Source organism: Pristis pectinata, chromosome 17 (assembly GCF_009764475.1).
Source record: "Pristis pectinata isolate sPriPec2 chromosome 17, sPriPec2.1.pri, whole genome shotgun sequence".
Taxonomy (NCBI): Eukaryota; Metazoa; Chordata; class Chondrichthyes; order Rhinopristiformes; family Pristidae; genus Pristis; species Pristis pectinata.
Window position 1 is genome coordinate 7942974 of NC_067421.1, and position 13960 is coordinate 7956933.

The 13960-nt window shown below is 45.9% G+C and overlaps 1 protein-coding gene across 1 annotated transcript in view; it reads left to right on the forward strand.

Annotated features, from left to right (window-relative positions):
- Positions 1–13960, forward strand: part of wu:fi75a02 (uncharacterized) — a 53810-nt gene that overhangs the window by 30061 nt on the left and 9789 nt on the right. Inside the window, exons 3-5 of the mRNA XM_052032039.1 lie at positions 3117–3163; positions 7156–7226; positions 9351–12669. Of these exons, the coding sequence (XP_051887999.1) occupies positions 3117–3163; positions 7156–7226; positions 9351–12669 (3437 nt within the window). The remainder of the gene's footprint in view (positions 1–3116; positions 3164–7155; positions 7227–9350; positions 12670–13960) is intronic.

Here is a 13960-nt window from a genome sequence, read left to right on the forward strand (position 1 = left end):
TGGTGTGACTTTTTGTTTCAACTTTTGTTTACTGGCCTGAGCCTAATAATCCTTTGGAGTTCACTACCCAGAGAGCTCTGTTGTTGAGTATATTCAGATTTACAAGTAGGTACTTCTCGCTCGGTCTGAAGTGGTTGACCCTTAGAATAAAGACTCTGCCCCAGTTTCTAGGCTTCCCAATCAGGAGTAATGTTCTCGTGGCATTACCTTATCAAGCTCCCTCAGGACCTTGTGCTTTAATGACATCACCTCCCACTGCAGGTAACTTGATAAACACTGGAAGAAAGTATTTCTGAAGTGTCTTTACTGTTCCAATACAGGAAGCTTTGGCAACCGTTTTGCACATGGGATGTTGCCAGAAATAGTAATGAGAAAATGACATCCAGAATTGGATAAGAGCTGATTTGCACAGTGTTCAACTCCTTGTAACATGAAGCAGTCCATGCCCCTGGACAACGTTCAGGCATTAGTGCTTAAATGGTGAGTGGCATTCACACAATGCCAGCCAATAGCCATATCCTAATAAATATCAAACCATCTCTCCGTGATACTGGAGAGCCCCTCTCATCTTTGTCCTGGGGGAACTAACTATCAACTGGATCAGGCACATGGATACTGTGTCTAAATTGTGTTGGGTATCCTGCAACAAGCATCTCCCCCAAATCCTTCCCACCATCCCTCAGACACAACAAACAGTGCTCTATATGCTCCACTTGCCTCGACAAGTATAGATCCAACAGTACTTGAAACTAGACTCCATGCAGGACTGAATAACCTGCTCGATGGCACATCCTTGTTCCCACAACCGCCAAACGTTCACTCCACCCGAACCATTCCCTTCACCATGGCTGCAGTGTGTACTATCTATGAAATGTAGTTAGCTGCCAGGGCTGCTTATACCGTACCTCTCAAACCTACCTTCAGGAAGGGCAAGGGCGGCAGATACGTAGAGGAAGCCCACTACCTACAGTTTCCCCTCCCGGACACGTACCGTCCTGACCTGGAAGTATTGCTGTTCTTCCATTATCACTGGCTCTAATACTGGGGCTATCTCTTCAACAGTACCTGCATCAGAAAGTAAGCAGTTCAAACAAAACAGCTGACCGCCAGGCTTTTGGGGCCATTTGTGGATGGTCAGTAAACTTGGGCTTTGCCAGTGGTCCATATCCTATAAATGAAGCTTTTCTTTTTTAAAAAAAAATCTGCGTTTGGTGGTTTGCGTGTAAGTCCTGGAACAGCTGGGACTTTGCAGTCTGCACTCGGGTAATGTTATGCACCCCATTCTCTGGAGTTAGCAGCCTTAACCTTCTGCTTCAGCATGCTATCCCCGCTAGCTTGGGCAACAGAGTTTAACATTCGTTCTTCAACTTGGCCTCCACCAGGCACTTTAGATCACTTATTTTCAGAGCGGGCAGCTGTAACCTTCAACTGGACAGAGAGATGTCTTTTTAAATAAAAACAAAATGGGTTGCTATCTCTGCTTTAAACACTGGTGTATATTTATTCATTAGTCCCATGTACATTGAAACACATGGTGAAATGCGCCTTTTTGCGTTACTCAGAATGTGCTGGGGGCAGCCCGCAAGTGTCGCCACTCTTCCGGCGCCAACATGGCACGCCCACAGCTCCTAACCTGTACGTCTTTGGAATGTGGGAGGAAACCGGTGAACCTAGAGAAAACCCACGGGGAGAACGTATAAACTCCTTACAGACAGTGGCGGAATTGAACTCTGGTCGCTGGTGCTGTAATAGCATTACGCTAACTGCTACACTACCGTGCGTCTTACCAGGTCACATGGGTGAGCCATTTGGTTAAAGTGGGTCTTCTAAACAAAATACATTTTAAAAACAACTGTTTTGGACCACAGTCAGGGTTACGTTTTAAGCTACTGAACTACCCTGCCCAATAGGCATATCCAGATCACTAGTGAACTGAATCTCAATGCCTCTAGTACAAGTGGAAAGCATTAATGATGAGCTTTGAAACTAATTTTGTTTCTCTTAAGTTGCTGCATGTTAATATACTGGGCTACCATTCCTGAGGACACTAATTCAAATCCACCATGATAAATTTGAGCTGCTTGCGTGTTGTAACTTGTGGAATACTGAGCGGGGTAAAGTGGCCAAGGGCCTGTCTATCGCTGCAATGCCACCAAGGTGCACCAGGGGTCGGGGTCGATTTACACTCGCCTGGTCTGGCCTGCACCTCCACATTTGGGTCCAGTCCACAATGCAGATAAACCATGGTCTAATTGACCAGAGGGGGAAGCCCAAGGAACCATTTCCTGGTAAGTGGACTGGTAGTACTTGGAACAACATCTACATAGGATTCAGAGGTACCCCACGGTAACCAAAAGTGGGCTTAAGGGGAGTCTTACTATAATTGTCCACTTCCTGGGAATAAAATTACCTTTAATTTTGATTGAGATTGGAGTGTGCATTCAACCTTAAAAGATTCCCTGAAGTTGAGCAGCTGTTGAGGAAAAATCTTGTAAGTGTTAAACTAAAATAGAATCCAGAAGATTAGTGCTCCCATTGATATGAAATTTTTTCCCCTTAACCTGCAGTGAGGAAACCTGGTGGTGAGGGTGTGACAACCCCAGTTGTATCCCCAATAATCGGGTCTACTTGTTGCACCAATTGCTACACAGGAGCTGTGCATTCCAATCCGGGCAGTGTCATCACCTTATTGCTTCAGGAGAAAGGACCTGGGTTTGTACGGCACCTTTCATAACCTCTGGACGTCCCAAAAGTGCTCTTTCAAGTTGCAGCTGTAGTGTCGGGAATGTGGCAATCTGTGCACAGCAAGCTCCCATAAGCAAGTGTGTGTGGATGACCAATAGTAGCTCTGATTGAGGGATAGACATTGGCCAGAACTCGTCCTCTCTTCCTTGAAAGAGTGTATGTGGTTTTCTACATCCACCTTGGGGCATGTGTTCTCGGTTAAACATCTCCTCCAGAAGGCACACAAATATCATAATTCCTGCGATCCATGTGTCTTTGAGGCTGTGCCCTCTGGTTCTGGGCTGGATGCTCTGAGCACCTGTTGGCCACCTTGTGTGAAGCTGGAGCAATGTTGCTGTTCTCTGACCTTTTAATCCTTTCCATGTCCACAGGCCGATGGTGAAGTGGGACCCGAGACGTGGTCGTCAGCCATCAGTGAGTGAGTATCGACCTGCAGTGCATGTTTCAAACTGACTGCTCAAAGATCGACCCTTCCTGTGAACAGTTTGTCATACGGGAGTGTTTCATTCATTGGGCCTCTACTGATTCTTGACTATAGTCCAGCTGAGCGTAGGAGGAGGCTGTGTAACCCCTTGTCTATTTAGTGGTTTAATGAAATCAAGGTTGAACTAAAATCTTTTCTTCATCCCTTAATACCTTTTTTAGTTATCAAAACCCTACCAGTCTTGCATTAAATATTGTGACGTGGCATCCATTGATGAGTTTCAAACTTCTGTTTCTCTTCCAGTAGATGTGTTCCATTACTCCTGAGACCCGGCTCTGACTACACCCACAAGTCCCAGCTTCCCCAACTAACAGAAATCTGTGCCTACCTTCTCCTTGGTATTTGTTAACCAGTCAGAACACCTTTTAAAGCTTGTATATCAGGCAATACAGCCCTGTTTCATAATTCTGGTCTGCACATTACTCTGTTCAAGGTCTGTATAACCTCCATGTAGAACTGCTCACAGTATTCGGGGACTGGTTGAACCAGGGCTCTGTATAACTGTAGTATAATAGGTCTCCTTTTACTTCTCCTTTTAAAAGGCAGCATCCCAAAAGCCTTTTCATAACTTTGTACTGGTCTGTGACGCTCTAATCTACTTCCCCTTCTACCTTCCTGCTTCTCTCCCCCCCCCCCCCCCCACCCCCCCCGCCCCCCCAAAAAAAACCTCTTTGGATATCCCATTGCTTTGGAGATTTTCCAGCTTTAGAAAAGGCTGTTCAGCTTTTAGGTCCAAAGTGCAGGACCTCGCGTTTGCCTGCATTAAAGTGCATCTAGCACCGTTTAATCCATTTGCACAGTCTTTGCAATTTGCTGTTTCTGTTCAAATGGCTCGCAGTACATCACTGGTAAACTTGGGTGCGAGCTTTATGCCATAACCATTCTGAATGTTTATAACATACAATCTCTGTGAGTAGTTAAACCCTGCCAGTTTGGGTACTTATTATCCACATTCCTGTATCTTGCTGCTGAGACAATTTCCTGGCCAGATTATGAATTTTCTTTCAATTCCAAGAGCTTCACCATTTTAGCTAACAATCTATTACGAGGGACCTTTAGGCTTCCAGGAGGCAGAAAGGTATAGACATTCTCCTACACCCAACAGAAGGAAAATACTGTGAATACTGGGCAAGTGACAAAAGCAGAATCCTCTGGTCAGGCAGCCTTGGTAGAAAGAGAGGTTTAATATGAGTAGAACATAGAACAGGCCCTTCGGCCCACACTGTTGTGCTGAACCAATTACATTAGTAATAAAATGCCCAACTAAACTAATCCCTCCTGCCTGCACAATGTCCCTATCCTACCATTTCCCTCGCATTCATGTGTCTATGGAAGAGCTTCTTGAATACCTCTGTCGTATCTGCCTCCACCACCACCCCAGGCACCCTCCACTCTGTGTACTTAAAAAAAAACTTGCCCCGCAAATCTCCTTTGAACTTACCCCCTCTCATCTTAAATGCATGCCCTCTGGTATTAGACAGTTCGACCCTGGGGAAAAGATACTGGCTGTCCACTCTATCTATGCCTCTCAATCTTATAAACCTCTATCAGATCTCCCCTCAGCCTCCACAGCTCCTGAGAGAACAACCCAAGTTTGTCCAACCTCTCCTCATAGCACATACCCTCTAATCCAGGCACCATCTTGGTAAACCTCTTCTGCACCCTCTCCAAAGCCTCCACATCCTTCCTATAATGGGGTGACCAGAACTGAATGCAATGCTCCAGATGTGGCCTAACTAAAGTTTTATAAAGCTGCAACGTAACTTCCCGACTCTTGAACTCATTGCCTCGACTAATGAAGGCAAGCATGCCATGTGCCTTCTTTACCACCCTATCAACCTGCATGGCCACTTTCAGGGAGCTAAGACCCCAAGATCCCTCTGCTCACCAATACTATTAAGGATCTTACCCTTAATAGCGTACTGTCTCTTTATATTTGATCTCCCAAGGTGCAGCTCTTCACATCTGGCCGGGTTGAACTGCATCTGCCATTTCTCCGCCCGTATCTGCAACTGATCTGTATCCTGCTGTATCCTTTGCCAGTCTTTTACACTATCCACACCACCAATCTTCGTATCATCTGCAAACTTACTAACCCATCCAGGTCATTTATATACATCACAAACTTACACTGACAGCATTTTCAGTTGTTGTTGTTATCCCTAAGCTCTGGTCAAACTTTTCAAAGTCCATTTGACTTCCTTGTGTATGACTTGATCTTTACAAGTCTGTAGCAGGGACTTGGCTGAAGACTTCCAGTTGCGCAGTCCTTAATCCCAGACTCCAGTAACTTCCCAGTAATGTAAATAATCTGCCTATAGCCCTTACTTTTCACAGTAGCAAGAGTGATGTGCGCAACTTTCCGATCTAAAGGAATGGTTTCAAGTCAAACTTTGGAGCTGCTTCTACAGTCTTCCAGTGCTCCCACCTACCTGTTGTAACCTCTGGGAAGGAAATCATCCGGCCCTGAAGAGATGTCAACCTTTCATCTTTTTGATCATTTTTATTTCCTTTGCATTAACTTTGGAAGGACCCTGACCCTGCTCCTGATGTGATCTCCTTCCCACTTGGTTGGCTTCAGCAGGAACCACAACTGCTGGATCCTCCACCACCTCCTCCAATATCCTTCCAAGTTGGTGTTGAATATTTCCTACCACCGTGCCAGGTAGGCACAGACCATACTGGGGATTTGATTGTGCCTACAATGGATGCATTTGGCCTCTAGTTGTGGAGTATCTCTCACTGTACCATCCCTTCAGGGAGCTGCCTGTTATAAGGTGCATGGTCAGCATTCTCCCTGACTCTCCAACAGCTTTACCCTTGTCCTCACGGTTAACTGTTGTACTGAATCTCCCTTGCATTCCCTTTCACTGTACACTCTCAGTCACACACCCCTGTTCTCCCCTTGCATCTTTTGAGGAGTGACCAGGCTCCCAGGTTGTCTTCCTCTCCCTTCTTTATCAGAATGTTGCAGTCCAACTAGATAACTGAACTGGAGAGTTTCAAGATGGAGACATCTATTGGAAATGTGTTTTCTTCTGACGGTCTCCCATGTCACACGCTCGGACTCTGAGGTCCCGACACACAACCCGCACTGCCATCCTTAAGTCTGTTATTTATTTGCTTTTTAGCCTGTTATAAGTTTTATTTCAATGAAAGACATTAGCTTTTACTAAGCACTGGCACTCTCTCAGAACTTTAAATTCAGCTCCTCCATCAGAGAAACAAAAATCAGTCAAGTTAGTCAAACACTTTGCCTTCTACAAGTTATGTGCTGGTTGGTCCTTCGTTAAGTAGAATTTCTGCTTTTGGGCTCACCAAATACAATTGGGACTGTTTTGATATTTTTAAAATTAGAATTGTATATCCAATAATAGATCACCAAATATGAAGCTGTCAATGTTTTTAAAAAAAAAAGTCAAAAAGCTGCTTGTTGAGTGAATAACTTGATGCCTTTTCACAATTCAGAATTTATCACAGAGTTCTGCGCAATGTCCTAACCCTACCATTTCCCTCACGTTCATGCACTATGAGGTAGAAATGAAGTTGGGAATCTGTTGTAATCCAAAGGTTTCTCTGAGGAAGAGAGGAAAGAGCAAGTAATTTTAAAAATACACAGTTTTGCCTTCTTCAAGATAAATCTAGAATTGATAAGGTGCAGCAAGTGAGCTGATGTGACCCACCCACCTTGATCAAGAACTTGCGAACAAACCCCTTTAAATGGGCTAAGACATTTTATTGGCAAACCAGTATTACAATATTGTTCACAGAATTCAGTATTTGTAGGTGGTAGATTAACCACAGTTAATGTAATTAAAAATTAATATAAAACAAACACTGAACTATTTGGTACACGTGAGAATTATAGAGTGGGTATGTGAGAATCCTTTTACCAATCTTTTTAAACATAACTTTTCCTTCTTTAGAAGCGTCACTCTGAAGGCAGAGATTCCTCAAGTCCACATCCAGCCCTGTGTGAACCCAGCTGGCTTGAGTGGTGAGCAGGCAAATCTTTTCATAAGTTATAACATTCCATCTGCAATGTGTAGCTTGACCCCCAAATAGACTTCATGCATTAAACCTCTAAATTTGGGGCAGGTGGCTAGGATGTTGCCATCCTCAGTGTGATGTGCAGGAACAATAAAGGACACGTGAATGTCACGCCCAGCATGTACATGGTGTAGACATCTACCCAAGTAGAATTTTGCAAGTTTGCAGTTGTCTTTGGACTTGTGTTTTCGTTCAGTTGTCTCAGATCTATCAACACTAAAGGTAAGTGCTTCAGACATTGTGATGGAGAGTTTGCCGGCGTAATTGGACAAAAAAAGTTCCCATTGAAGTAGCTGTGGCATTGATCGCCAAGTGTGAGATCCCACTCACTATGTGAGCACCAACCAATGTCCTGACATTGGCAACGCAGACTCCATTCTATTCCACAGCTACAGATCCAAATAAGGTATGAGAATTGGATAGGCTGAAGAACTGCTCTTTGAACCAAAACTTGGCCATTCAGATAGAGGCTGAAGATCTTTGAGCATTATTTGAAAAGTAGCTCTTCCATTAATCAGTGAGGAAGATAAATTGCCCCAGGAAGATAAATTGGCTGTTCAAATCCCTGCTCTACATTGCATTTATGTGAAAGGGCTTAAGGATCAAAGGCCTGTTCATGTAAATAAGATCCTGAGGCATTTTTCCAAAGGGTCTAATGAGGTGTCGTGGGCAAGATTTCCTTGTCGACGTCTTTAAAATGATAGGTGCCTTTCTTCCCTTTATTCTGGAACCATGCACTAATACCCTCTGACACAGCTACCTACCTAAATATTTTTGTAATGCAGTCATAAGGATGGATGTGGGTGCTTTGGGGCACTGTCTGGAGCTGCTGTAAGAATCCAGGTTCTCTCCATGCCCCTGCACTATGAGGTAGGAATGAAGTTGGCAATCTGTTGTAATCCAAAGGTTTCTCTGAGGATGAGAGGAAAGAGCAAAGTGATTTTAAAAATACCAGTTTTGCCACCTTCAAAGATAAATCTAGAATTTATAAGGTGCAGTAAGTGAGCTGATGTGACCCACCCATCTTGATCAAGAACTTGCGAACAAACCCCTTTAAATGGGCTAAGACATTTTATTGGCAAACCAGTATTACAATATTGTTCACAGAACTTTTCAATTAGGGCAGCAACCATTCAGCCATTCAAAATTTGCTCTCTTGTTTTGGAAGCGCTATCCAAATATCCTGTGTTTCCCCCATATCCTTGCAAATATCCTTCTAATTCTTGTTCCATGGCCAATTTTTTTTTTTACTGCAGCCTAGGTTTTTAAGATGTTCCAACTGCAGTCATAAATGTTTTCTTTTTACTCTTTAATTTTGTCCGTAATTAAGTTTTAAAGAAAAGATGCTGTGAAGCTGTACCAGGATTCTGTCACCTCCCACTTGCCAGCCCCTGCCTCGCCCCTCCACCTCACCTCTTTATACTAGCCATCTCCCCATTACACTCCACAGTCCTGACGCAGGGTCTTGACCAAAAACATAGACTATCCCTCTGCCTCCACAGATGCTGCCTGACTCCAGCGGTTTGTGTGTTGCTCCAGATTCAACCATCTGCAGTCTCCTGTGTCACCAGAATACTAAGCAGAGGCTTCAATTTCAAACTTGGGTCCAGGTTCACAGAGACACCACTGTGTTAAATTGAGCTGCCGTAGGTCTTCAGAGAACAATAGGAATTGTCCCTTCCCATTCTTGCTGCTGGGTTATTTTCTATTACTCATTAGAAAGGAGGTCAATACTGGTTCCAGTCACCTGCACCAGGGCAATTCACAGCCAATTAACAACCACCTTTGGGATGTGGGAGGAAGCTGGAGCACCCGGTGGAAACCCACACAGTCACAGGAAGATCCTGCAAACTCCACACAGACAGCACCAAAGGTCAGGATCAAATCTGGGTTGCAGGAGCTGTGAGCAGCAGCACTAACCACTGCAACAGCATGCCAACCTGGTTAAGTTAACTAAGCTCAACGTCAACCCATCAAATTGACTAGGATAAAGGTAGATAGAACTAGATTCCATTTGTAACATGTTTCTGTGTGCTTGGTGAACTGCTGCTAATTGTCTGTCTTGTGGCAGGTGAAGATGACTCGAACTGTAGAACTACCCCGTCGATTAGTGAGAGAGCAGAAGGTCGCAGTGTGATGGATAACTGCAAGGGAGGAGTCCCTGCCAATGTTCACCGTGAAACACAATCCGACTCTCCACTGTGCAGCACTGAGCATTTGTTTACAGCGTCGGCCAATGAAATGTGTACAGAAAGTGGAACGAGCAGTGATGCGTCGGAAGAAACCGCGTGTCCGAAGATTCCACAACGTGAAGCTCCGGCAATGCCTGTTGGAGTAGAGAAGGCCAGGAGGGTCTCTGGAGAAAGCAAGAGTACCGGGGAGGCACTTAAAGGGATTGTGGTACCTCTCCCGGCAGCAGCCTCTGAGAAACATCTGGGGATTGATTCAGTTCACAAAGTGCCTTTAAGAGGTATAGTGACCAGTGATGTGCCTGACTGGATGCCTTCAGCTGCCATAGCAACCAACCACTTGCTTACAGGGAATGTTGTGACTGACAAAGTGCTTGCTTGTAGTGCAGCAACCATTAGGACTCTGGCACACAATGGGTTGCCTCCAAGTAAAGCACCTGTGGAGGGCGGGGTGACCGATGATGCTTTTGCAGAGTGTGGGTCACGCAGCGGGGTATTGGGAGGTGAGACAGTTGGTCAACGTGGGACTTGTGCTAATGTAGGAAGAGGCCAGCTGGCTGATCGATCAGTGGATGCAGCACCCAGTGGGTTGACTACAGAGGGGGAGGTGGCCAAAATAGTACTGTTGGGAGTTGCAACAACCAATGGTACAGCCAAGAGTGCATTGATCGAGGCATCTTCAGGTCAGACAGAAGCTCTGGGTGATGTAGTAACCTCGGCCATGCCCATTGAAGATGTGAGAGCCAATGAAATGCCTGCTGGGAATCTGGTGGTCCCTGGGCCACTCGCAGGAGTAGAAACTACTGCAGAATGTACAACCTTTGAACTTCCAACACAAGATAAGCTGACTAATGTACCTACAATTACAGTGCCCACTCACTTGGCTACTGAAGATGTAATCAAGCCAGTACCTTTGGGTGTTGTAGCAGCCAGATGTATCCTTCCCAAGAGTGCAGTGTCAAAGCTCTCTCCAGATGTGACTGTGGAGGGTGGCATTCCAAGTGAAAGTCCAAAAGGAGAGGCACTGACCAGCGACCAGCTTGGGGAGAGTAATGCAGCTACTGATGCTGTAATGGAGGTTTCCGCAGGAGTTGAGCTGACCATGGGAGTGTTTTATGATGTGGCAACTGACGGGGAACTAATGGAGAATGAGTTGGCTGACATACCTACAGATGTCACTGGCATTGCCATGGAGATGTACACTGCAGGTGACCCAGCCATGGAAGGAAGTGTGGCAGTCAATGAAGCACATGGCGGCGGACTGCTGCCGGGCAGTGTGCGTGAAGCAGCTGAACCTGCAGGTGAAGGTGAAGATGTGATGTATGAGGTGCTTGCAGATGGTGAGTTGGTAGACATACCTACAGACGTAATCAATGACTTGACTGAAGAAGAAGCCGATTACAAAGCTGAGCCCTTAGGAGTTGCATCAACCAGTGGGGAGAATGGCTTGTTTGCACTATATCTGGATTCGATAACCAACAAAATGTCGGGATCAGCTAAAGCAGTGAATTCCTGGGGTATGACATCCAGTTGGGTGTTTTCAGGTAATGAGCTCCTTCAACTTTCACCAGGGTCTTCAGCACTTCTAGAGGATGAAAAAGTCGGTGTAGTTCCTGCAGAGGGTGTGGTGAGTAGCAACTTCACTGAAGAGAAGCCACTACATGGTACGGAAGGATTGGTCGCAGCAGGGCTGACTGATGCTGTAGGAAGTGAGCTTCGGGCAGCAAGAAATCCACTGGGAAAGGGGGTTCAGGGCATGGCGGAAACCCAGGTGTCAGAATTCTGCAGTGCTCAGACCTTCCCAAACGAGGAGTTTAAAACATTAACCTCGAAAGGGCAGGATGTTTGTACCTGCAGTGAAAGTGATGCATCGCGTTGTGAAGATAAATACCTGAGAGCTGTCGAGCCCAGTGAATGTGAGACCGAGACCGTTCCATCACCGGTTACAAACCCAGTGCCCGTGAAGTGTTTGGAACAGAAGGTAAGGAGTGTGGTGGATATACGCAATCAGCAGATCCTGGAAGAAAAGACGGCGCCTGGTGGATCTGTAACAGTGCTGGTGAATGAAGCAGCCGCTATCTGCTCTGCCAAGAAGGATGGATTCAGGTGTAGAAATAAGAGGAAGGGATTTGTCAGGTTAAAACTGAGGAAATTAAACAGCACAGTACATTTCTTAAATTGCACTCCGAGTTTGCCCCAACTGGAAAAGTTCTGCCTGAACAGGACTTCAGCGTGCATGGAATTTTGCAAGAGGAGGAATAACTGCATCAGTTCCGATTTGGACCACAGGGTCCAACATGTAGAAGAAATAAAACCAAAGAATCTGTCTCTCCTACCGCTTAATGATCTAGCACATCATAAACTCTGCAAAAAGCCCCCGCTATTGGAACACTTGTCGGCAATTGCCAGAGGCTTGCGTGTGCTCTCCAACTGCACAGAAATACTACAGGAATTCACTGCACCATCCAAGCTTGTGTCAGTGGGCGTATATAGAAGGCTTCAAACAAAAAGAATCGAGGATCTGCAGTTTTGCTTCGGTAGTCAACAAGCGACCTCCTGGGACGTCCTTTGTCACTTATTGACCCCAAGGAAAGATCAGCCCATCGATGCTCGTGTTTGCAGGAAAGTTCAGCCCTGGCTTTCCTCCAGATATTGTAAGCAGTCACTGCAGTTTGGCTGTCCTGTTCCGTCTAATCTCGACCTGATTTTGCTTCTTTCCTTCATCAGTGACGGTGCGAGATTTGACCAGCACTGCGCGTCTGAAAGGACAAATTTATCAATTATTCCTCAGCACTGGAGCCAGGACTCACAGGCGCTTTCTCAATGCCAGACCATCTGTGGCCATGCCCTTAGACCGCCCGCTTCACTGGTCAGGGCCGGGAGGTGCCGCTGCCCTTGCTCCAGGTTTGGCCTGCACACTGTTCTAGCACTTTCCTCCCCAGCTTGCTACAGGTTGTGGACAAGGCAGCGCCATTTTGGAAGGCTGTCGAATACCCAGCGACCGCTTTTGACTCTGTTTGAAGAGGGTGCAAAGAGACTTATTCCCCCAGTTCCTTCAGGCAAGCCAGTTAGTCCGCCGTCCTGTAACTTGCCCGGATTGGTGCCGTGGTGCAGTCAGCACGTTCCATCTCCCTGCACGTCAACATCCAACATCAGTCCTTCAAACAGCTGGAGGCACGGCTGCTTGGCAAACAGTCCCAGGTTAGTGTGGTGTGTTTTGTGTTCCCAGCGAGCAAGTACAGTGCTCATTGGTCGGTTGACTCTCTGAAGAGTTGGCCGCTCGCCATTGTTTTGCCAGCTCTTTGAAAGCGTTGGGTTTGCTTTACTCTGCTTCCACCCCCCTTAGTCCTGCAGATCAGGTGATTTGTTTAACTCCTTCCTATCATTATTAGGCCCTTCAGCCCACTGTCTATGCTAGCCATGATTTTACAGACTTCCAAAGTGTGTAAGGTTCCACAGGTGCGATTGTTTTTTTAAAAAAAAGAACACAACATCCAGGTAGTTAGAAGTCCTATCGACGTGGACAGGGATCTGGTTAGCATGTAGAAGTAGGGCGTATGACACATCTATAGAGTATGGTTAGAAGTGATGTCCCTAAGGGTGTGTTTTCTGGGGACGACTTGTTTCCACTCTGTGACTTTGACAAATGTAGAGTCCTAAATAGAAGTGCCAAGTTTACACCTCTCACTGCACCTGATGAGACCAAGTGAGACAGAAGGGTGAGTGACGTGGTCCATATTGGACTCAGCAACACATTACAGTATTTTCCAAAAGATAAAAACCTGACAATTAAGGAACAGGCCAATTAATTTGTCCATGTAAAGAAATCTAATGAATCAGCACAAAATACAATCGAAAAGGCTACTGTTGGCCTTGAGGTATGAAATGAAGGGTGAAAGGTTTGCTCCGCTGGTCTGAAGTTCTGGTTAGACTGCATCAGAGTCTGGTGTTTGGGGTCTGATGCGGTGCCTCGGGAATGATGTATTTACCCAGGAGGGGTTGGAGTGTGGACACATGAGAATGGTACCAGCGGTAAAGGCATGTTGCAAGGGCAGGTTCCGTTGGTAGGAATCAGGAGGACTGGTGATTAAAGGGTTTGACGGGGAAGATGTGAGAGACTTTGTGCTTGTAGACCGTTGATCACGGGGACATTGGCTTCACATTAGACCTGGGTTGTTCAGGTACCAGAAAGCAATTCTTGGAGAAGACTTTGAGGCCGGGAGTCCATTTGAAAATTCCAGAGCTGAAGTTTTGAGTTGGGTTGAGGATCAGCCATGATCTCGCTGAATGATAGAACGTGTTTGAGAGGCTGAATGGCCTCTTCCTGTTTTCCTATCCCTGCCCTGACCATTTGTTACCTTCATTGCCCACTGCACTCTGCTTCTCGCTCTCCCATTTATCTCCAGAGTACAGTTATTCCTGCCACATCTCTTCCCCATTTACTTAGCTGGAGCTTTGACCCATCCAGTTTTGGGTGCAGCCCTTGCCAATG